Below are 23,251 nucleotides of genomic sequence, written 5' to 3' on the forward strand. Positions count from 1 at the left end.
AAGGTGGGGCTGGTGAGGCCGAGCCTATAGGATGACACGTTTTCCACCATTCTGCGCATGTCCCTGAATGACCTTGGAAGTGCCTTGAGTATTGAATTTTGGGGCTACAAACACATTTTAGCAAGTAGGTGAATTCACAAATATGGAATCCACACATGATGATGATCAACTGTATATGGATTGTTTTGGAATCAGGTGTTGAGCCAGAAGGTTTCCGGTAACTCAGGCTGCTGTGTAGTTGACTCTTGCACCTTCCTTTTCTCCTTGTTACTCTCTGTCGGTGTGAGGCGTGTGTTGGTTGCTGCTGACCTAGTAAGCAAGGAAGATAGCATGTGATCAAGTAATGAAATCTGAGTAGTGAATGGAACTTAGGGCTTGGCTACAGAAATTTTGCTCCTGATTTTGCCCCAAATTGTTGCATAAATCAGAGATCTCTATTGTGCTTTCCTATTCCCTGTACTTTGGGGGATAGTGGATGTTATGATGAAGATCATAAATATTGGTTTCAAAGGTAGGCCAGAGCAGAGCCACACAAGTCTGTAACATACAGATGGGACTTTTTAAAAGTACTGACAGTTCTGCCATCGAGTTGAATGGCCCTTTTTTGCTTCCCCTTTGTGGTCTCACAGTTGCTCACAGCTGTAGTCAAAGATAATGGCTTATCTCAGAGTCTAGTTCAGTTTGGTGCTGGTCATCTGAATTGGTACGACGTTGAAAAGATGACTTGAATGCAGTCAGATGACCAGTTTTGAGCAGGGCTTATTAAACTGATTTTTAAGGAGGTTTTTAAATTATTATTTTTTATTTTCAGATTGATTTTAAGTGGGAACTAAGTTTTTCAGGATATTAAAATACATGTATGAAGCACCTGTTTTGCATAAGGTCCTGTGTTAGTTGGTGGAGAATGAATCTGAATAAATAAGACCTGCTGTTTCTTGTTTTAGGGAGCCCACAATCCGATACAAGATGAAAAATATTAAACACAAAGAAACAAAAAGCAAAATTATCTTGGGCTTTTGGGAGCAAATTATTTTGATTAGCAAATACAGTGCTTGGGGAAAGGGTAGTAAGAAGTTGGTCAAAGCCAATATCAGTTATTACTTTGTGGTGTGTGTGTGTGTGTGTGTGTGTGTGTGTGTGTGTGTGTTTTGTCTGTTTAAAGTATGGTGTCATCAGAGGTTTTTAAGTTTTTCATTTTGGAAAAATAACAAGTTGTGTGAAATTGATAGGGCAGGAAAAGATTGATGGTAGGGAGACAAATTACTGCCTCTACATGTGGATGAAAACCTTAAAATAGATGCTGGACGGTGGTAGCAGAAAGACGATGTTGAGGAGCAAGAATGAGTAGGGTCTTGATCACGGATGTGGTTAAGAAGAAAGGGGAAAGTAGGTGGTTTAAGCTTTCAGGCCTTTGAAATGATGAATGTTCCTTCTCTCCAGCCTAAATCATTGCCAAGCTTGAATCCAAATTCAGAGATTCAGAGGAAGCATGCCCATTGCTGAACCTTTGGAGTTTTTTTTGCATTATTATTTTTTAACTGTGATGCTTTTTTTTTTTTTTAAAAGATCTGTCCACATGCATATAGTTTTTTTCAAAAATAAAACTTTTATTTCAGAATAATTTTAGATTATACACATTGCAAAGAAAGTATAGAGAGTCCATGTATATCTCTCACTGGATTTCTGACATTACCATGATTCACTGGTAAAAACAAAGAAACCAATACTACAGTGATGTTCAGTAAACTCTTGACTTTATTTATATTCTTCTAGTTTTTCCACGAATACGTCTTTCTGTTCCAGAATCCCGTCCAGGCTATCAAGTTGCATGCAGTCATCACTCAGACTCTTCTGACCTGCATTTCTCAATCTTGCCTTGTTTTTTTATGACTTTGATGGTTGGGAGGGACCGACTAATGATGAGTTATTTTGTAGAATGTTCCTCAATAGGGGTTTGATGTTTTTCTCATAAAGAGACTGTGGGTATGAGTTTCTGGAGGAAGCCCACAAACTGTTACATAATATCAGGGTGCATCCTGTCCACGTGACTTGTCACGATGTAACCTGGGTCACACTGCTCAGGTAGTGTTTGTCAGGTTTCTCTGCTGTGAGGTTATGTTCTCTCTACCCTCCTCTTGCAGACTCCAGTCTGTGGAAGCACAGCTTTAAATCCAGTCCACACTCAAGGGGTGGGATGGGGAGATATAAGTCTCATCTCCCATATAAACCATTTGGAATTCCTCTCTAAAAAAGATTACCCGTTCTCCCTCATTTATTTATTCAATCAAACATTTATAACATGATGGATTCAGGCATTTCGATTTTATAATTTGGGTTATAGTTTAATGGGACATTATTTTATTGTTCAGGTTTTTCCATCCTTGGGCATTAGAGCTCTTCCAGGTTTGCTCTTGGAGCCACTTATGTGCCCCTTCTTTCTTTTTCCCCATAAGCACTTTCTTACTTTCTGATTTTACTAAATGCTTCAGCTTCCTCCGTGTTTTCCCCACCCCAGTTCTAGAATTAGCCACTTCTCTAAGCTCCCCTGGTTTATTTGATTGGAAAAGGATAGTAGAAACCAAGATCTAGGTTGTTGGATGTGCTCATTGCTGCAGGGTTATTCCCTCTTCTGGGCCCTCACTGGACAGAGCCAGGATGTAAGTGCATATATGTATGGGGTGGGGCAAAAGGAGGTTTTCAGTTGTTTGTATGGGAAATAATACAAACCTACTTTTGCCCCATCCTATGTACACACGCACACACACACACACACACACACACAGATACACATAGCAAGGGAATTATTAATAAGGGAAAGTTAGGGAAACTGAGAAATTATCATATGGCCTCACGTATTGATAAATAATTTTGTAAGTGTTATATTGCTTAAATATGTTGGCTCAAATTGTCTTTCTTTTACCTTTTAAATTTGGGGTTTTGCTGTCATACCTAGTTGGTTAGTGAATATTCAAGTGCTTGCTATATACCACTCTGATTATTCACACTTTTACATTGGTGAATTACTATATCCTTTCCATAATCTGCCTTTAACAATTACATTGCTAGCCTTTATTATCATTAAAATTGCATGGCTCAGTGGACATGAGCTGACTTAGATGAGAATTTTGGAACTAGACTGACCCTAGAGATCATCTGGTTCAGTAGTGGTTTTTTTTTTATTGTACATTGGAAACATCTGGACAGATTTACTCATGCTGGAGTCTCACCCCAGAGATTCTGATTTAATTGATTTGGATTGTGGCCTGGGCACTGGACGTCTTAAAAAGTTTTCCTCGCTTATACTGAAGTGCAGTCAAATTTGAAAACCACTGTTACAGTTCCTCATTCTGTGGATAACATAAAATAAGACCCATACTTACCAAAATATTTTCTATTTTGAGGATCCAAAATCTTAACAAAATTGGTGCATTCAGCATGGCTCTTAAAGTAGTAGACTCTTAAATGCATTTTGGTGGTATAAATAATTTAGAAGTGTCATTCAAGATGAAAGTCTGTTTTCTTCTTTCAACTGAACTATCAGTGGTTTTCTAAGGTGCTAACTTTGCATATCAGCACAGGAATGGCTGGATTTTCCCGGGGTATGTAGCATGTCCTTCTCTGCCTCTCTTGTGCCCCCAGCCCACAATTTTAAAAACAATTTCCTGAATTGGATCTTTGCTGGTTCTTTGAGAGAATGTCCACTCTATGGAAGTTATGTATTTAATTCTTTTTTTTTAAATTCAAAATTCATTCTTCTTCCTCTTTTTTTAACTCATTTTATTTTATTTTTTACAATATACAAAATAAATCTATCGTAGATACAAAATAATTAGCCATTTACATGCAATAAACATTAATATTTCAAGAAAAATGATTTTAAATATAATGTTACATGTAATAAACAATCATATTTCAAGAAAAAAGATTTTAAATATAATAATATTACCAAAACTGTACTAACATAGTATAATATCACAAAAATTGTAGGAGACGTTAAAAATCTGCAAATAACAGATTACTTCTATTTTATTCTAAAATATTTTTTTTCCTTTGGCTTTATTTTTGTTCACCAGTTTATGTTGTTCATTATATTCTATATAATTCTTGTAGGCTGTTCAAGGAAGGCTACTGTGCATATTTGTGAGTAGTGGATTTTTAAAAAATATATTTTCATTTATTTCAGGGAGAGGGAGAGAGAGATAGAAACATCAATGATGAGAATCCTAGATTGGCTGCCTCCTGCACTCCTCCTACTGGGGATCAAGCCCACAACCCCGGGCATGTGCCATGACCTTTTTGTGGTTCACTGATTGATGCTCAGCCACTGAGCCACCCCTGCCAGGCAAGTAGTGGATTTTTAAAGTAAAGCTGTGAATTAGTTAATCTTACATTAGAAGGAAGCCCATCTTACAGCCTCCTTTTCAATTTTTTCTATGTTTCTTTTGTCAGTCCCACCACCTTTTTAAATCAGATGGCCTATAGTAGTAGACTTACTGAAATCTACATGTCCATGACAATGATGTTGATATGAGTCTTTCCCCATTTTTGCTTTGATTTAGTGGTGGTTTTCATGATGCCTGTGTTCTGGAGGTAGACCCGTTGTGAAAAAGCTAACTTGCTTTATTTCTTTAGGCCCTAGTTTGCTTATAAAATGAAGAGTTGGACAGATGCTTCCTAAGGCCTTTTCAGCTCTAGTATTTTATGATCCAATAACCATTAATATGACAGTATAATTTTAAATAAATGATATTTTATTTCTTGAAACTTCAGAGGGGAGGTATGCTCTTAGCGGGCTAGTTAGGAGGTTGTTGAGCTGGAGTTAGAACTAGACAAGCAAGTGAGATTCAGTGCTTTAGTGAAATGGCAAGAAAATTTACTAGATAGATAGGATTTGTAAAGGACACTAATAGAGGTTTATTCTCTCCTAACACAATTCTTGAATACTCCTAAGAAGTAAAGGAAGCATATTATATTATTGTCCAACTATTATTTTCTTATGTGTGTTTTCATCTTTTGAAATCCTTTCACTCATAAAGTTGGCTCTGTAATTTGAAGCATACATACTCCTAGTATCATTGAACTCAGGTTACAGTCGTGCTCTTATATAATCTCTCATTCCACTCATGCTACCTTTGTTTCTCATTTTTTTCCCCTGTGTTTTTAATTTAGATCGCCTTGCAGACTGGCGACTGCATTTAGCATTTAAAAAAGATCAAGCGATTGGTGATAGATGTTTGGCTAGGTTAATGTATTTGAAGATGAGTACAATGAACTGTCTCTGAAAATAGGTAGGATGCTGAGTTAGTGACTGACTAAGGAGATTCTAGAATGTAGAAACCCTTGACTTCATCATTTTTAGAAAACACATTTGGAACCAAAGATGCAGAAGGAATCAGTGACTTGCTCAGAACCTCAAGATTTGATTCCAGATCTCAGTAAATTTCCTTTCCATGTCACTACATGCCTTTGTAAGAATTCTACACTAGACTGAGTGGGTGAAGAAAAATGTTCTGTTGAGATAGTACAGGTAATTGTTATGAGGATAATCCATGTACCATAGGTATGATTCTGTTTGTCTAGGAAGCCAGTCATTTTATAACCTATTAGAAATATATAGCACTTTTGCTTTTGAGTAGCTTACATATTCATTTTAAGCAATGATTTTCAGGGGTGAAACATTGAGTAATGATATTTGGAATTCAGAAAATTCTATAACTTCCATAATATAACCCACAGAAATTAACATGGGGACACATTTAGCTGGTGTGGGTACAGTAATTCTCAAATTGGGGAGGGGGGACAACCTTATACTATGGTAGACAGTGAGATGTTAAAGTTTTCCAAAAGTGAAGATGGATGGGAAAAAGTTGAAAACTTAGCACTTATAGCCAATATGCAATTCCAGTTGAGCAGTTTTTATTTTTCATTTTAATAGTCTCTGACACTTTTTTTTTTTTTAATTTCCTCTTCTGTGTTTTGACAAGATCTAAGCGGATTAGAAAATTGAATTTCTGTTTAGGCATTTCTTCTTCCCTTTGGACTGGAACAAAGGTGGGAATGTTCAATAATATAATTCTGTGTTGAGAAGGAGATAATGGGAGTCTTTGTGAGAAAAGTTTCACGTAATGAAACATTGTGATGGTATCTGTTTCTCTAGTAGGGCCCTTACTGGGCATAGCTTTCATTGCTTTCTATCTGAATTGACTCTATTTAGAACAGGAGGAACTCCTGGAATTAATGTGGGTGATATTGCGAAAGATGGGACAATTCTCAAATGTGTCTTTTGATTCCTTCTCAAGGAATAACACAACATTCCCTGTCTCTTGGCAGATCTGTGCCATTTAATTAGTAAATACATCCTTAGGCTGCAAGGTGAACTCATTTTTAAGAGAGCAACATGATTGATTTGAAAAACAACGTACAGTAAATAATTACTTTGAAAATGGTCACTTTTTATATACTTGCTCTGAAACTCTTGAGAAAAGTGTCTTTAAAATATAAAGATTCATTGCCCTTTGCGACACATTGGATGGATCTTAAGAGTATTACGCTAAGTGAAAGAAGTCAGATGGGAAAGGACAAAACCATATCTTTTCACTCATATGGGGAATATAAAACAAAAATAACAAGTGAACTAACAAAGCAAAATCATAGATACAGACAGTGTAACAGTGGTTATCAGAGAGGAAGGGAATTACATAAATTGGATAAAGGGGGTCAAATAGATGGTAATGGAAGGAAACTAGACTTTGGGTTGGGAGCACTTAACAGATGCCAAATTATAATGTATAGCTGAAATTTGTGTAATGTTATTAACCATTGTTACCTATTACTTCAAGAAGTTTAATTTTAAAAATTTAGATTTTTCAGGCAGTCAAAAATTTATATCATCAGGTTGAATTATTTTTGGTTTATGATGTCTCCTTTCCAGCTCTACACAACTCTTTTCAAGATTCTAACCTAAAATTAAGTCACCAAATTCAACTATTGGATTCAATAATGTCAAACTCAGTCTTGGCTGGGTGGCTCAGTTGGAGTGTCATCCCCCTGCACCAAAAAGGTTGCGGGTTGGATTCCTGGTCAGGGCACATAACTAGATTCGATCCCCTGTTTGGGGTGCATACAGGAGGCAACTGATTAATGTTACTTTCTCCTCCTCCCTCTCTCTCTTCCCCTTTCCCTCTCCTTCCCTCTCTCCCTCTCTAAAATCAATAACCATATCCTCAGGTGAGAGTTAAAATAACAATAATGTCAAACTCATAAAAAACACCTTTACAAATTGTTGTCTTCTAAAGTAATATAAAAATGCAAAAGTAGGCTGAGTAATTGTAGGCTTGCTTATTTAGGTTATCACTGCTCTCTATGGATAAAGTTAGTGGAGTACTAAGTCCAGCTGAAATGTTGATTGTATTTATTGTAAATATAAATTATAATTATTAATAATAAAGTATAGATAACACAGGCAGAAAGCATTCTAAGCTTGAAATTTGGGCATACATAGAATTAAAAAAAACAAAACATGTACATTGGCAAAAGGCACCAGGATATCCTTGACCAACCAGATGGGGTAGATAAATGATTTAAAGAGGCATTTCCTTTTAATGTGCTGGGGAAGAAGTATGTGTGCACTTAACTGAAAACGTAAGATCTGTTTTTATCAGCCAGGATCCTGAATTAGCAGAGCTTTGGAGGAAAGGACTAAAATTTATTCTGGACATAGTTTATCATAGTAAGTTAAGAAGGCTACATTATCACTTTCTTTTATAAGCTGTGTGAATTTGGGCAAGTTATAACCTGTCTGAACTTTCTCATCTGTAAAACAGAGGATACTGAATAATCTGACTCATAAGACTTTTCTGAGGATGAAAATGATCCCTTTCAAACAGGTGGCCTTTATGAGTTGGGACACTACTGTATCTAATAATCGAATTTAGATAATGGCTACATTTCAGGTTAGAATCTTAGGAAGAGTTGGGAAAAAGAAATTATAAACAAAAAATAATTCAAATTGATAGAAATTTTTGATGGATTAAAAATAATAGTTGGGAGGGGGTGCAGAAGTGGGGTGGAAGGGGTTAATGGGAGAAAAAAATGGGACATCTGTAATACTTTCAACAATAAAGATAAATTTTAAAAGACAAAAACTCCCACAACAATAGTTAGAATAGCTTAGAATAGTGTCTAATTTAAGGTAGTGCTCAAGTATATTCATGTTTAAAAATTTATGGTACAACTATTTCTTATTTAATTATAATGGTATTACTATGACATTATTATTAACCTCTTTTTATAAATGAGACTCAGACAACTTTGTTAACTTGATTCTTTGTAGGAAAACTGAGATTAAAATCCAAGTTTTTAAGTCTCTTAAGTCTGGCCAGTACTACTCAATATGCTTATGTATCTGTTTTCCTACAAGAACTAACAAATACATACATTTATTGCAGAAATTTAAGTAGGAGCTTGCTGTAATCAATCAATCATTAAGATGTCTTCTGTTAGAGGAAGAGGAAGAAAAAGGTAAAGATACAAATTATGAACAACAAATATGCATTTATCAACAAGTGAATCTAAGAATCAAGTGAATAAATAATCTGATGAACAGAATGAACTGTTGATTATAATAGAATCAGGGACATAGAAAGGGAATGGACTGACTATTCTTGGGGGGGAAAGGGGTGTGGGAGATGTGGGAAGAGACTGGACAAAAATCGTGCACCTATGGATGAGGACAGTGGGTGGGGAGTGAGGGCGGAGGGTGGGGCGGGAACTGGGAGGAGGGGAGTTATGGGGGGGAAAAAAAAAAAAGGAACAAATGTAATAATCTGAACAATAAAGATTTAATTAAAAAAAAAAAGATGTCTTCTGTTAACATTTTCAGTTTAACTGGTTTATGGCATCCTTGGTTAGTTATGTTATTGTATGATAGCTATAAAGCTAACTTGCTGTAAATAAAAACCTTGATTTTTATACCCTGTCTGGAATATCAAAATTCTAGTATCACTATGCTATCTAACACCATAAGATGAGGAAGTACAGTGGTAATTAAGTGCTTTTGCATATTGACAGGAAACCAATAATTCCTTCAAATGTTCCCTTATTTTCCTATGTTTCCCAAACTCATCTGATTATATGAATTACTTGGGGGCGTTGGAGGCACAGATTCTGCTTATAATACATATAGATTCCTAGGTCTCCAGAGTTAATGATTTACTGCAGCTAGAGAGGGGCTCAGGAATATGTATTATTTAGAAAGCTCATCCTGTGATCCTGATGCTCATTTAAGTTAGAACCATTTCCCCACTTGCCATGTGGCTTGATTCATTGGCTGGTCAAGATTCTTGCATTGTCCATTCAAGGTGAGGAAAAGATAATTCTCTATTGTACCTTCACGGGGAACTTCACGATCTATAAATGTCAATAAACATGCAGGCTCCATTAACCATGTGGTTGGGACTGCAGCTTTGCCCTTTGTTGCAAGGATCCTTCTCACTCAGATGGTTGTAGTGTAGTGACCCTTAATGAAACTGTGATGTGATAGCAATAAAAATGCTGGCTGGAGGGTGGACCAGCTCAGTGGCAATAAAAGAAAAAAACCAACAGGGTTATTAGAAAGCTTGTGGGAGAGGTAGGAGCCTTAATGTTTTCATTCATTATTACTGATGCTCCTAAGTTATGTGTTTATTGTATTTATCCGTTATTGCCATTACTCCTAAATGCTATTGCTGAATGATGTGTTTATTGTATTCTTTACTTTTCAGTTTGGGAATTATAAGCCTGTGATCCTTTAACGTACTTTCTAGGGTTTCAAAGTCATGTCTTTGACTTAACTTGACTATACCTGTTATCCAAGATGAAGAAGTGACTTTTTTTTTTAAAGAAGAACAGGTTTTACAAGACTACAAGTTTTGTTGCTCTTGGTATCTATAACCTATTGGTGAAAAGCAATTCTTCACTAAGTACGTTCTTTAGGATGGAGGGAAAACTTAAGAGATAACCACGTTAATATTTGTATTACATTGGCTTTCCTTGTCCATTAAAATGAACTGGAGTTTGGGGTATGAAATGAGGCCGGTGGCAGCGCCAGCAAAGCATAATGAAATTTCTGTGGTAATATTAGCAAGTAGTCCCTGTGGCTGTACCATTCAAAATGCTGATTTTTCCCAATTAGTTGTTCTTTCAATTTGTTTATCCAGCATTTCAGAGTTACACTGAAAATTGATAATATTTTCTTTTTAAAGGAAGCAAGTAGGAACTGGAAGATTTTAATAAATTTTGTTCTTAGAAGTGTTTGCATTGCACTTTAAAAATATATATATATATTTTATTGATTTCAGAGAGGAAGGGAGAGGGAGAGAGAGAGATAGAAACATTAATGATGAGAGAGAATCATTGATCGCCTGCCTCCTGCATGCCCCCCACTGGGGGTGGAGCCTGCAACCTGGGCATGTGTCCTTGACTGGAATCGAACCTGGGACCCTTCAGTCCACAGGCTGATGCTCTATCCACTGAGCCAAACTGGCTAGGGCTGCATTGCACTTTCGCTTCTTCTCCCCACCCTCCCAACTCAACAATCAGTTCTAGGAATTGCAGTTCAGTGATCTTTTATCTTTCATTGCTTTCCTTATCTGGGAAAACATTATTACTTAGGTGTAAATATAGTAAAAAAATAAACGGTATTTGAACAAAAAGCAAAGGAAGGCATGTAACTGTCCTTTGGTTCTCTTTTTTAAATCTCCAGTCTTCCATGGGGGCGGTACCTCCACCATCTTTATTGAAAATACTTAATAGATGATCAGAAATCATTCAACAGGTTCCTACCTAAATCTCTCTGCCTTTAAGTAGCAGACACCTGTTATTTACAGTGTCTTGTTGAACATATTATGCAAATGCTCTCTTCTCTGTGGGGAGGAAGAAGTAAGTAATTGCCAATAGCAATCCTTCATGGTTGGCAAAAAAGAAAAGGAAAGTAGAGCTTACTCTAGTCATTCAGGAGAGCGTTTAAAGTATCTTGGAAACCACATGTAACTAAGTCTTTTGCTCTTTTTGTACCATTCAATCTTATCAAAAAGGACGAAATTTTACTAGCAGTACTTGCTATATTGGACCTGGGAACCTGAAGGAAGCAGAAATTGTCGTTGGCCACCTTGCTGGAATCCCTTACTCAAGTCTGTCTTATTTGGCATTATGGAGTCTAATTTTCCCCCACACCACCCCCTTAAATTGGAAACAATAGCAATAGCTCTATAATAGCTAGTGTGTACGTGCTTTATATAGCTTATCTAATTGGACCTTGCTAGCAGCACTGTAAAGTGTAGGCATTATCCTCAATTAAACTTGGAAATGTTAAGTCTCACAGCAATAAATAGCAAAGTCAGAATGGACAACTAGGTTCTGCTGCCAAAATACTTCCTCTTAATTGTTATCCTGGCCCACCTCTGTCATTTGCAGTGACTATTTGAAGTATCTCCTTCAACCTTTGGCTTTCTGGATCATGCTGCTATTTATCTTTTGCATCCTACTTCCATATTACAAGCAAGAATGTGTAAATTCAAATTCCACTGTGGCAAAAATGCCAGGGCATTCTTCTTCTTCTTCTTGGGAAAAGTGTGTTGCCTGAGTCTGTGTAGACAAAATTAGTATTTCCTTTTCTTTGATTTTATGTCTCATGCTGGGGTCAAGCTAAGGGTATTTTCAAGAAAACTGAGCATTAGTAGTCTTGTCCAAGAAGTCAATTAAAAAAATAGTTCAGAATCAAGGTTGACCACTGAAAAAAAGTCTGAATATATTGTGGCAAACTAAATTTGAGGCATTATATTTTCTTGCCTTCTAAATTTCAGCTGTCTGCCCTGGCTCAGTTGATGGGAGCATCGTCCCATAAACAAAAGGTGGTGGGTTTGATTCCCGGTCAAGGCACACACCTAGGTTGTGGGTTTGATTCCCGGTTGGGGCATGAATGGGAGGCAACAGATCCATGTGCCTCTCACTCCCTTCTCTTTCTAAGATCAGTAAACCTATCCTTGGGTGAGGATTTAAAAAAAAATCAACAATCTGTTATCTAAAAGGATATATACATTGACTAGGCCTTGGTAGATCCACCCAATTATCAACTCATTCATTGCTTTCTGTGACTTGTTTTGTTCTTCTGTTGTGTACTTTCTTATGATTCAAACAATTTTGCTCCTTTTAAGAAAATTAGCATAAAATAAAAAGTTTACAACTTGAACTCTTCCTTAGCAGCGTGGAAGTCATTTTAATTGACGGTGTGAACAATAGCTTCTCAGTTTGTGTGGCAGCATCCTGTTCATAGGTGGAAGGCTGCATCCTTTTCCTTCACCTAGGAAGAAGGCGTACTATTGTTCTCCCATCATCAGGAGAGTGCTCCTGTGGGAAAATGCGAGACAATTATAACACAGGTATTATTGATCTCCCTCTCACCAGGCTTTTATTAATTGGAGAAGAAGGAGAATTCATTTGAACTCTCATACCTCAATATGAAAAGTGGCATTGGCTTCATATTAATTGGATACTTACACTTTTTAGTTTAGCAGGATTTTTTTTTCCATCAAGAAACTATCTTTGTTCAACATTCCATTAGTATTCTAGCTGTGCAAAGGCTTTGAAAAAGTCTTTTGTAATGTCAGGTATACTATAGACAGACACATGTCTGTGTATCATCATATTTTTAGAATAATATTTATTTTATGAAATAGATCTTTTACCTATTGATACTTCTCCCCTGTCAATAACGAATAGTTGTCCTCCTAATAGGAAATGTTAACAATAGTTAATATCTAGGCAAGTTTAATCCTCTCTCAAGCCCAATGAAGAACATATGTTTATTCTCATTTTACAGAAGAGGAAAGTTAAGGAAATTGCCCAAGGTCAATATCCAGTAAATGGTAGAACTAAGCCTCAGAATCTCTTTCTGATTTTAAAGCCCCACTCATAACACAAGAATATTCTTGGTAGAGTTGGGACGATGGCTTGGAAGTGCTTGTTTCATTTATTTCAGCTTCAATAGCACACATGTAAAGAAAGTCTGCTTCAAAGTTGATTACATTACAGCTCAGAGAGCTTAGACTAGAGTCAGATGTATATCCTTAATATGATAATGTAATTTATTTTTTTCTATATGTAACAAGCTGTATGGAGGAACATCTGGTACTTTTGTGCTTTAAAGTAATGACTCCAAAAGGAAGTGGACTTGATTTTAGTGAATTTGTAATGCACTCTCTGTGTAAGTAATCCAGTAAATCCTCATTTTCCCCCTCGTTCACAGTGATGCTTTTTGAATGCAAGGCAGTTCTTATTCAAGTAGAGTTTGCTTATTCATATTGAGCTTTAAAAGGTAAAAGTACTGCAACAATTTCTTCTATCATTTGTCCTATGCTACATTTTTAGTCTTTTGCATATTCCTTGTGATTACATATTTGGAACCAATTAGAAATTAAAGTTCTTTAAAGCTCTAGGTTTTGAATTCATAATAGCTTTTGATCAAAGATATGTGATTGCATGGGGGGGGGGGGGAACCAGGAGAAGAAGGAAGAAAAGGATAGCAATTTGAACGAGGATATTCTTTAATATACATAGTTTTAAAAATCTTGGATATAATCATAAAAATGTGGATTGCTATGTAGCATTCTAAATACTTTGAAATAGATGTGTTAATTTGTTTTTATAAATTGATTACTCAGTATGAATTTTAAAAATTCTGTTAGTAAAATGGAATTTTTGTTGTTAGTCCTCACCTGAGGATATTTTTTCCATTGATTTTTAGAGAGAGTGGAAGGGAGAGAGGGAGGTGGGGGAGAGAGAGAGAGAGAGAGAGAGAGAGAGAGAGAGAGAAGCACTGATGTGAGACAGACACATCAATTGGTCGCCTCCCCCCCTCTCCCCTATCAGGGGCGGGAATGAACTGCAATCTGGGTACATGCCCTTGACCCGGAATCGAACCTGAGACCCTTTGGTGTGAGGGCTGACGCTCTACCACTGAGCAACACGAGCCAGGGTTAAGACAGTTTTAAAATGAATTTCTTCTGTGATACTGGGTTCAGAAAGCAGGTGGTTAAAAGAGATCTGAACTGTATTTGGAGGTAGTTTTCTTTTAAAACAGTTAAATTATATTTTCAGAAATTAGCATCATACATAACTTGTAGTTCCCCTGTAGTTTTTCTTTCTGTATAAAATGTTCATTGCGTTAAAGAAATAATTTAGATTGTGATGACAATTGGGATGGTTTGTTAATTCCAGCCATACATAATCGCTTGTCTTCATACATATTAAATTTGATCCCTGGTGTGTGTTGAGGTTTGATGAATAAATCAAGAATGGTGACACCTTTCAAGAATCTAATGGTTGCTTAATAGGGGCAGTTAAGACTTTTTTTTGAGAGGTATGGCAATTTAGATTATCTCACAGATAGGTCCTAAATTTGTATAATCTTTTTAAAGCATGAATTATAAATTTCTGGGGAGAAGATCCTCAGAATGTAAGCCTCCATTCTGCTCATTCAATGCTGTCTCTAACAAATTTTCAAGTGTTTATTAAAAATCTGAGAGTCTTTATATTGAAAAAATTCATCTGTGATAACTGTCATAATTGTTATTAGAAAATAACTTTTCCACCTCCAGGGAAGCATACTCAAAATCTTCATATTTAATATTTGGTTTGTTATGTGCATTCATGAACCTGGACTAGAGACCCTCTGTAAACTGACCCATGTCTGCACATGATGTCTCCAACTATCAATACGGCACCTATGTACTTATCTCATGTACTTCTCACAACAAGGCATATGGGTTGAGCATTGGTTTTCTCACCATTTTTCAAATAGAATTGATTTTCAGGTTAAGTGACTTATGTTGGTTTGTATCAAGGCATATAGTCTCCTATTCATTACAAATGAGTTTTTGATTGATGTTACGATTGGACTTAATTTTAGCTTTCTGGAAAGGTGATTGTTGAAAGGTTATATCATAGATGAAACAATACCAAGTCTAGTTGTAAATTTTTATAAAGTATGACTTTAGTTTTAAGTTTGATGGTTAGATAAGTATAGCATGTACACTTTTTCTTCATTAAAGTGGAAGAAAAGGGTGAGGGAGACGGGGAGGGGAGAGGAGAATACCTATTTGGGACTCGATCTACTGTAGCATATATATAATCTTGCTTATTATGGAGTCTGATTTTGTGTGTGGGTGGGTCGGGGGAGCAATTTAAAAACTACCTGTGATTTCTCTTCCTTTTGATAATTATTAGATATAAAGTATTACGTATGGGATTGTTGTGGATATTAAAGATAATAGATGTAGAGCATCCAGCACAGTGCCTGGCATATAATAGGTAGTTGTTATTGTTTATAAATAAGTTACCCTTCAAACCCTGGCCAGGTATACCCCAAGGTTTGTGGGTTTGATCCCTGGTCACGGGCATATAAGAAGCAACCAAAGAATGCATAAATAAGTGGGACAACCGATCATTGTTTCTACCTCTCCCTTTCTCTCTCTCTCTCTCTGAAATAAAATTATAAAAATAAGTTCTCCTTCATATAACATATACAATACAGTAAAATGGTTTATATAATGTCTTGAAACAATAGGTTTGAAAGCAATATTTTTGTTTGATAATTTATATTACAACTTGTAAAGACATGGCATCTTTACAAAAATAATAAATAGAATCTAATATCAAAATAATAAACTGAATGCCAGATCATAAAAATACAGGTGTTCATTGTATTTTGTGACTTGGTCCAGTTTGCTATTTTTGTGTTAGTCTTTAAGAAAACAAAATCCAAGGCGGTGAAATCTTACAAAAACACACAGTATGGCACAAAAAAACAAAATATACTCCTCTGAAAATCTTTAGTATGATGTACTCCTGCTGAAAATCTCTAATATTGGAATATATTCTGCAAACTTAAAAAAAAAAAATCTAACAAAGAGCCTTTTATGTTTCTTGAAGGATTTTTTTTTTTCTTGGGGAGTTGAGAGGGGGGAAACGGTCTGTGGAATAAGTTTATTTAATATGACATCGGTTCAATAAAGCCAGCTGTGTGTAATTATATCTGATATTTGATTTCCAGCTGTTTTGCTGAACTGTTATTGGCTCTCAAGGTATTTGGATATTAATTAAATGATGACTTATTATAAAGGAGTCTTGTTTAAAGTAATGTTGCCTCAAACAGAACATTTAAAAACGGGCCATGTGGTTCGAAGTTTTAATGCTTTCCGATGGGACTGTTATTTTAAAGTCAGTACAAATATGGTCCTCTCTGGGAGCATCTGGTCTTTATTGAGCATTGCCCTTATTGACTTGTTCCCACAGATATTTCACATACATATTAAAGAATACCAACAGTAAAGACGAATGTATAATAAGTTCCTTATGAAAGATGCATTAATAAATGCCTAGGAGACCAGAGGAGGGGAGAGTTGGTGGAGTGGTCTGTGGTCTGCAGGGCTTCTCAGGGGATGGCGGTGGAGCTGCCCATCAGATGGATGTGTGCGAGGCAGGAGGACGTGCTGGGAGGCGGAGAGGCCTTTTGGGTGGAGCCTGGAGCAGAGGAACCCTGGGAGCAGGCCCGCCTGGGCCCTCAGGCTGTGGCAGAGGAAACTGGGTGGTTGATGGAAGTTTTTCACTAGCGGAGGGGGACAGCCTAAACACTTTGGGGTTCCTTATTTTGTTTGTTAGGTATGATAAAATGGGAGACCCCGAAACTGTCCATGCCATTGAAAATAGAATGAAAAAAACCCAAAACTTGACAGGCTACTCAACAGGATTTAAAAAATGAAATTAAATATATGTAAAAAGAGAAAAGAGCGGCCGGCTTTCAGAACAAACTGAAGATAACCGCTGGGTTTTCACTGGGATCGCTGGGGCATTGGTGCCAGGGACAGCAGAAGAGAAACCTGGAGGTAGAACTCGTGTTTTGGGGGAAATGGAGCGTGAATTTTAGTTGTCCTTTGAAGCGGTGCTGGTAATGGCGGGAATTTGGAAGACAAGTCAGGGTCTAGGAGTCACGGGTAAAGATGGCCTGAGAGTAGATGTGATTTCTCAGTGAAAGGATCCTTTTAAAGAAGAGTGAGGCTCAAGGCAGACCTGGGCTACTCATGGAGAGAGCTGGTACCGCCCGCTGAGTCCTTCAGGAGGCCTGGGGGCCGAGGGGAGGGATCGGCCAGCGCTGGCCACCTTCCTGGACATTTCATATTCTCATTCCCTTCTTGTTATTTTACCTTCTTCCTGCTTATTATTAACAAACTTTTAAAAATCCCTATTCAATCTTTCTGTCTCACTAGATGTAATATCCACTGGACTGCAATATCTGCGAGAAGAGGGATTTTTGTCTGTTTTGTATACTAGTGCATCGGGGCAAAGATCAGATTCCAAAAGGTTATACAATAACTGGATAGTTGAGAAAGTGGGCAAAAAGGGTGAACCTCTCATTCCAGAACCTTGGCCAAGAATTACAGCTGTTTAGGAAGGATCAGGTGAAGATTTTCCAAGGCAGGAGACTTGCCCATTTCTAAGAAGAGAATTGAAAAGGAGACAGAGAACACAATGTTAATAGTTTAAAAATCTGGGTGTGTGTTACTCGCTCATGTATTTCTGTAGGCTTGAGACTGATTTCAGAAAAGGTGTGCAAGAAGATAAGGTAAAAAAAAAAAGTTCTTGTTCTTTTCCTGTTCTTTTTTTATTTGTAAGAATTTAATTTTTGCTTAGGGTACTACTATTAAAGGCAGAATCAGTGTGTGTGTTTTGGGGAGAGGTTGCGAAGAGGAGTTTATTGGTCTGTTTTTGCACTTAATCTTCTAGCCACAGGTTAATTGGTTTCTCTGGGCAATACCTGTGTACTGGGTGGAATCCTCACTGACGCAAGGGTTTGCAGAGGTTGCATGTGGGCCATGTTAATGGCACCTGATGTTGACTTTCATGCATAAAACAGTGCTTTGGTTCCAGAAGGTTAAGAAGTATAACGGTAGTATTTGTCTGCTGTACATTCGAGGGTTTAAATGACACACAGACACAAGAGTGTAATGTAGTCTATTTAGTTCCATAATTATCTGTTGTTTCATTTTTATTTACTGTCATTTTCCTACTAAAATGAAGATCAGCTATAACGAAATGAAGTTTAAAACAAGGCAAGGCTTACATATCTAGCTAAGTGTTATCCTTAAAATTTGTCACGTTTCCAAGTAATACAGTATTTTTATAAAAATTCTGGTGCTGTCGCCGAAAATATGTTTAAGACTGTATCTTGGTGTTATTATCAGAGTTGCTTAGTGAATAAATACCACGAGGAAGTTACCTCTTTACTTCCTGTAATTGTGTGTTATTTTTGAGCCTAATTGAACTTAAATAACCAACTCGTTCATTACGCTTAGTTCTGGGTGAGTGCTGGATGTTCTCAAAAGCCAAATCTCCCAGAATTACTACTAAGGATAACATTCAAAAGAATGTGCTTACAGATATTCTTAAAGCAAACAGCTTATGCATTACATTTAGCAGGGAGAACATTACTGTCAATAACAGTGAATGACCTGTGAATAGAGAGGAAGAGATTATGTCCTCTGCCTTCCCTTTTTCTTTCTCTTTGTCTATCCCCCCCCCCCCCAGTCCCCTCCCCAAATTAATTGCAGAGTTGACTTTTGGCTATAAAATATATATATATTTCAGAGAGGAAGGGAGAGAGAGAGAGAGAGAGAGAGAGAGAGAGAGAGAGAGAGAAATCAGTGATGAGAGAATCACTGATAGGCTGCCTCCTGCATGCCCCCTATTGGGAATCAAGCCTGTCGCCTGGGCATGTGCCCTGACTGGGAATCGAACCGTGACCTCCTGGTTCATGGGTCAATGCTCAATCACTGAGCCACACAGGCTGGGCAGCTTTTGGCTTTGACAGCAGACTAGGTGCAGGGCCGTGGAAGGCCCGGTCCCACACAGGCTCAGTACAGCCAGTGGTTCTGCTGAGTGGGTTTTCGACCCCAGAGGCACACAGGTTTACTTGTACTTTTTATCAGAAGCCATTGCTGTATATTTTATGATTGAGCTGTAATAAATTAAATAACTTGATAAAAATATACCTTGGGAATGATATCATTTCTCTGAAAGGACTTGGTGCTAAATATAGGATCTAATCACATTTCCTTATGGGAGTAGATACTGGATAACGGGTTGTCAGATGAAGGTGTACGGTTACCGATATTTATGATTTCTGGTGTAATCAATTTGCTTAATTTGCAGTTTGAGGGGAGAAGAATATGTGTGATGTGATTTAGAAGTTCTGATACTGACTGGTAGCGATGGCAGAGTGGGAGAGAGCACCTGTTAAACTTGGGGATAAGAAGCCTCTTGTCTTCTGATCCCCGTGACTTATAATTGAATTTCTATCTTGCATTGTAGCCTTTTGTGAGGGTGTTCAGGTTTCCCTGAGGACCAGGATTGTGTTGTACCAATCTTGTGTCTCCAGGGTGGCCTCCTAGCACAGGGCTCTGCCCAGAGCAAGTATTTAATATGTTGGCTTTACCTGTGACATGGGAGTGCAGGGAAGGGATGACAACTGAACGGATTTAAATGTGGGACTAAGTAGGAGTCTTCGATAAAAATAAGAGGCCTGTAGATGGCATGTGGGGGGGGGGATAAAAGGGGGAGGAAAAAAATTAAATTTAAATAAATAAATAAACCAGAAAAAAAAATTACAGTAATACATATAGGAAAAAAATAGGAGGGCCTCTACTGTTAGAGCATTGTATTTTACTATAAAACCAAAATTATCTAAGTAAGAAAACAAAACTGGAAAACGAAAATGCGATTTTGTTGCAGATGAGCAAACAGCTGCAGGGAGCTGAGTAGCTTGACAGGGACGCAGCCCTGGGAAATGGCAGAGCCTGGCTTGCGCTCAGGCAGTGCGGTTCGCTGGACTCACTCTCAGCCCAGTCGTGGCTGGCAGGCAGACACTGCCCCGGGGAGTGGCCCGGCAGGGCTGGCGCTGATTACCTCGCCAGCCCCAAACATCTTGCCACATTTTCTGCAAAATTTACATTCCGTTCCAAGGCCCAGAATTCCACCAGAAGTTTCTAATGTTAGAGATTTCTTTAATGAAAATTTATTGAAAAATCCCTTTTGGGAAGGGTCAAAATACCTAGAATGCTTCTCTCTGGAAAGTTTTGAGAATAGGACTGTAAGTAAGAGCTGAATTATTTTGGAAACTTGCAATCACTTTCTCAACCCCCCCCCCCCCCCCCCCACACACACACACACACTCCTGCATTAATAAGATTGCCTTAGTGGGTGGCCCGATGTTTTGGATTTCATCGAGTAAGAGACTACTGACCTCCCTGCCACCATTCAAAAACTAAGATATGATCTTAATTTGGGCAGTTGGGAAAGATTTTTTTTTCTATTAATGACATGAGATAAAACAGTGAATTTACTATCATCTAGCAATATAATTTCAAAACATGACATAAAAGCAAAAACAACAACAACAGCAAACAAACAGAACCCCAGCTGGTTTTAATCCCCCTGTAATGGAGAGCCCTTTACATTGCCTACATTTAGCTGATCGGGAAATCTTACCACGCTGGCTTTGCTTTCCATTTTGCCATACCCCGGTGGAAAGTCTCCCAGGGACCGACGCTTGGAACCCCCTCACTGGTCACCTTGGGAATTTGTCCTTTCCCACGAAAAGGGAATCCCACGCCCCCCTTCCGTCTTCCTGTGTGGCTCCTCCAGTTCTAGGATGTGGTCGCTGAGATGCAAGCCCATCTGCCCTGTGTAACCCTGGCTCTGAAGCAGCAAGCATTTTAAAGTGATGGACACGTATTTTAGGGAACGCGGTGTTGGGATGCCTCTTCCCACGGTTCTTCTCATCTCCCCTTGTGGTTGTGATGGCTCCTCTACAGCAGCCGCCTTCCCAGGGTGGTCATCTCACAGGGCTCTCTGCCTCCGTGTGATTTCTGGAGAATCTTGGTGATTAGTGATGCTGAGGGCTTTGGGGTGGGTGGTGGCAGTGATGTCAGAGGATTGTTGTTATGAAGGGCAAAGGTCTAGTGATTTCTGAGTGTCATGGACCCCGGCACATAGATCTAATGTGCCCGTGCACTGATTTAAGCTGTCACGCATGCCTGGTGTATCCTGTACAGTCGGGGGAGGCAAAAACAGGTACAGTAAGTAAGTAGGTAAGTAAAGATGTTTGATTTTAGCTTCAAAGGAGACTTCAAAACATGATTGAAAGGTGGGATGCTTCAGAAACTGAACTGCTAGTCTTTCTAATGGAGCACTTGATGGTAATTGTACACGTAGCCCCCTAATTCATCTCTACAATTCAAGAATGCATTCTTTTCCTATAACTGCCCCACCTCCCCCAAGTATGTATCTGGATGGTTCAACTTCCCCTCTTATGGATAGATTGGAAAGAGAGAAATTTTGAACAGCGCCTAAAATTTCTTTAGCATTTAGTGCATCTCTGACTAACAGTGTTGGAAGGCTTTAATTACACGTGTAGAATGTTTTCATTTGGTTCTTCCTCCAGAGAAATAGAAACGTTTGAGAGTAAGCAACACCACTGGTGGTTGACTCCTTGGTAAAGCATTCAGGATGGGAAAACAGATGTCATATTATTTTTGTCTTTTGTCCTAGAAAAATGGCAGCCATGAAGTGTTCTATATTTAAAACCTGCCTCTATTCAGAATCGCTTCCTTTTTACTGAGGCAGTCAAGAGCTGGTGTCCTCAGTGACCTGCTCCGCGTTGCTTTTGTTATGTTAGGACTGTCTAAACTCCACCCCTGGAGGAGATCTGACATTTGTACAGTGAATGGCTCAAAATAAGAACTGTTAATTGAGCCCTGGATTAGGCCGGTGTTTGAAACTTGAGGCATCCCGAGGGTGACTTGTGTAGACTGCAGGGCCCCTTGTTGTAGAGACTGAGTACAGTGGAGTGTGTTGTGTGGCAGCCCCGTCTGCCCACCTGGACTCGGCAAGACTTCCACGGGGTCCAGCCAGAGCCAGACTGGCTATGGGGAATGTGTTGAATACCAAGCCAAAGGGGAGGGAATATGACTTGTTTGATTTTTTTTAAATCGAAATGAAAGATAGTTCAAGAATCACTTGATTAGAGCAATGTGTGTGTGTTCTTAGTCAAATGTTTAAAGGTTAAGTTAAAATGTAGCCATGCACCGCCTGCTAACTTAATGATAGAGAGGAAAAGCAAGGCTAGCGTTAAATTTCCTGCACAGCGTTTCCTAGTGGGTTAATCCTTGCGTGTGAAATTAAAATCCGACGACAGAGTTTCTAATCAGAGAGATTACGGTAAGTTCGTTATTTTAAAATGAAGACATTTTGATAAGTTTGTTCTCGCTTCCTCGGAGATGCGGGTTCTAGGAGGCTGTTGGGGGGCCTGGGGATCAGGCATTGTTCTGAAGGGGAAACACTTATGCTGACTCTCCAAAACAGGAATCAGGGGCTGATTTGGACACTTGATATTTTTCTTATTTGTGCACAGGGTGAGTTTTTAGTTACAACTGACGTGTTGATTTTTCTGAGAAACCGTAATCTTCACCAATGAAAATATCTGCTTAGATAATTGTTTTCCCCGGGACACGACCCGGCACACAGGGTGTAAGGTGTATCCTAAGTGGCTAAACATAGCGTGGCTCACTCAGGAATCCTAAGAACGGCCCTGTGCCGTCTTCATTTAACGCTTGTGTTTTCTTCAGTAAGAGTTAAACTCTTTGCGAAAGAGGATTACATGGGGCACTACATCTGTCTTTGAGAATTTATGAAGTCCTTTCTACCTTCTTCAACCCACGTCCCCCGAAACGTGACTGCTCTCAGGGTGCCCCCAAACCACCTTGAAGTGGAGGAGGCATGGGCCCAGAGTGTGCTGTTTAAGGCAGATGTCTTTTGACCTAGAAAGGACAAAGTTACTTTGTCATTTTCATGGTTAACTTAAGAGGTAATTCCTTCATAATTGCTTTTGTCTCAAGTTTAGGGACTGTCCCAAATCTCCCCCCCCCCTTTTTATATCCTCATCCAAAGATGTAAAAAAATCCATTGTTGTGTTTTGTTGTGTTGTTTTTTTTTTTTTTTTTAGAGAGAGTGGAGGGAGGAAGGAAGGGAAAGAGAAGCAAAAAAAATCCGATGCTAGAGAGACACATTGCCTCGTGCACAGGGCCCTGATCCGGGCCAGGGAACGAACCTGCAACACGGGTACATGCCCTTGACCGGGAATTGAACCCGTGATCCAGGGGTG

At 38.4% G+C, this 23,251-nt stretch overlaps 1 protein-coding gene across 9 annotated transcripts in view; it reads left to right on the forward strand.

Moving 5' to 3' along the window:
* Window positions 1–23,251, forward strand: part of RAPGEF2 (Rap guanine nucleotide exchange factor 2) — a 241,573-nt gene that overhangs the window by 41,477 nt on the left and 176,845 nt on the right. Inside the window, exon 1 of one of the 9 annotated variants that reach the window (XM_059697741.1) lies at window positions 17,452–17,656. The exons of the other annotated variants lie outside the window; for them this stretch is intronic. Coding sequence (XP_059553724.1) covers window positions 17,603–17,656 — 54 coding nt within the window. The 5' untranslated portion in view covers window positions 17,452–17,602. Of the gene's footprint in view, window positions 1–17,451; window positions 17,657–23,251 lie in introns of those variants that run through there. 9 annotated transcript variants of the gene reach the window in all.

The sequence above is a fragment of the Myotis daubentonii genome, chromosome 5 (genome assembly GCF_963259705.1).
Source record: "Myotis daubentonii chromosome 5, mMyoDau2.1, whole genome shotgun sequence".
In the NCBI taxonomy this organism is placed as follows: Eukaryota; Metazoa; Chordata; class Mammalia; order Chiroptera; family Vespertilionidae; genus Myotis; species Myotis daubentonii.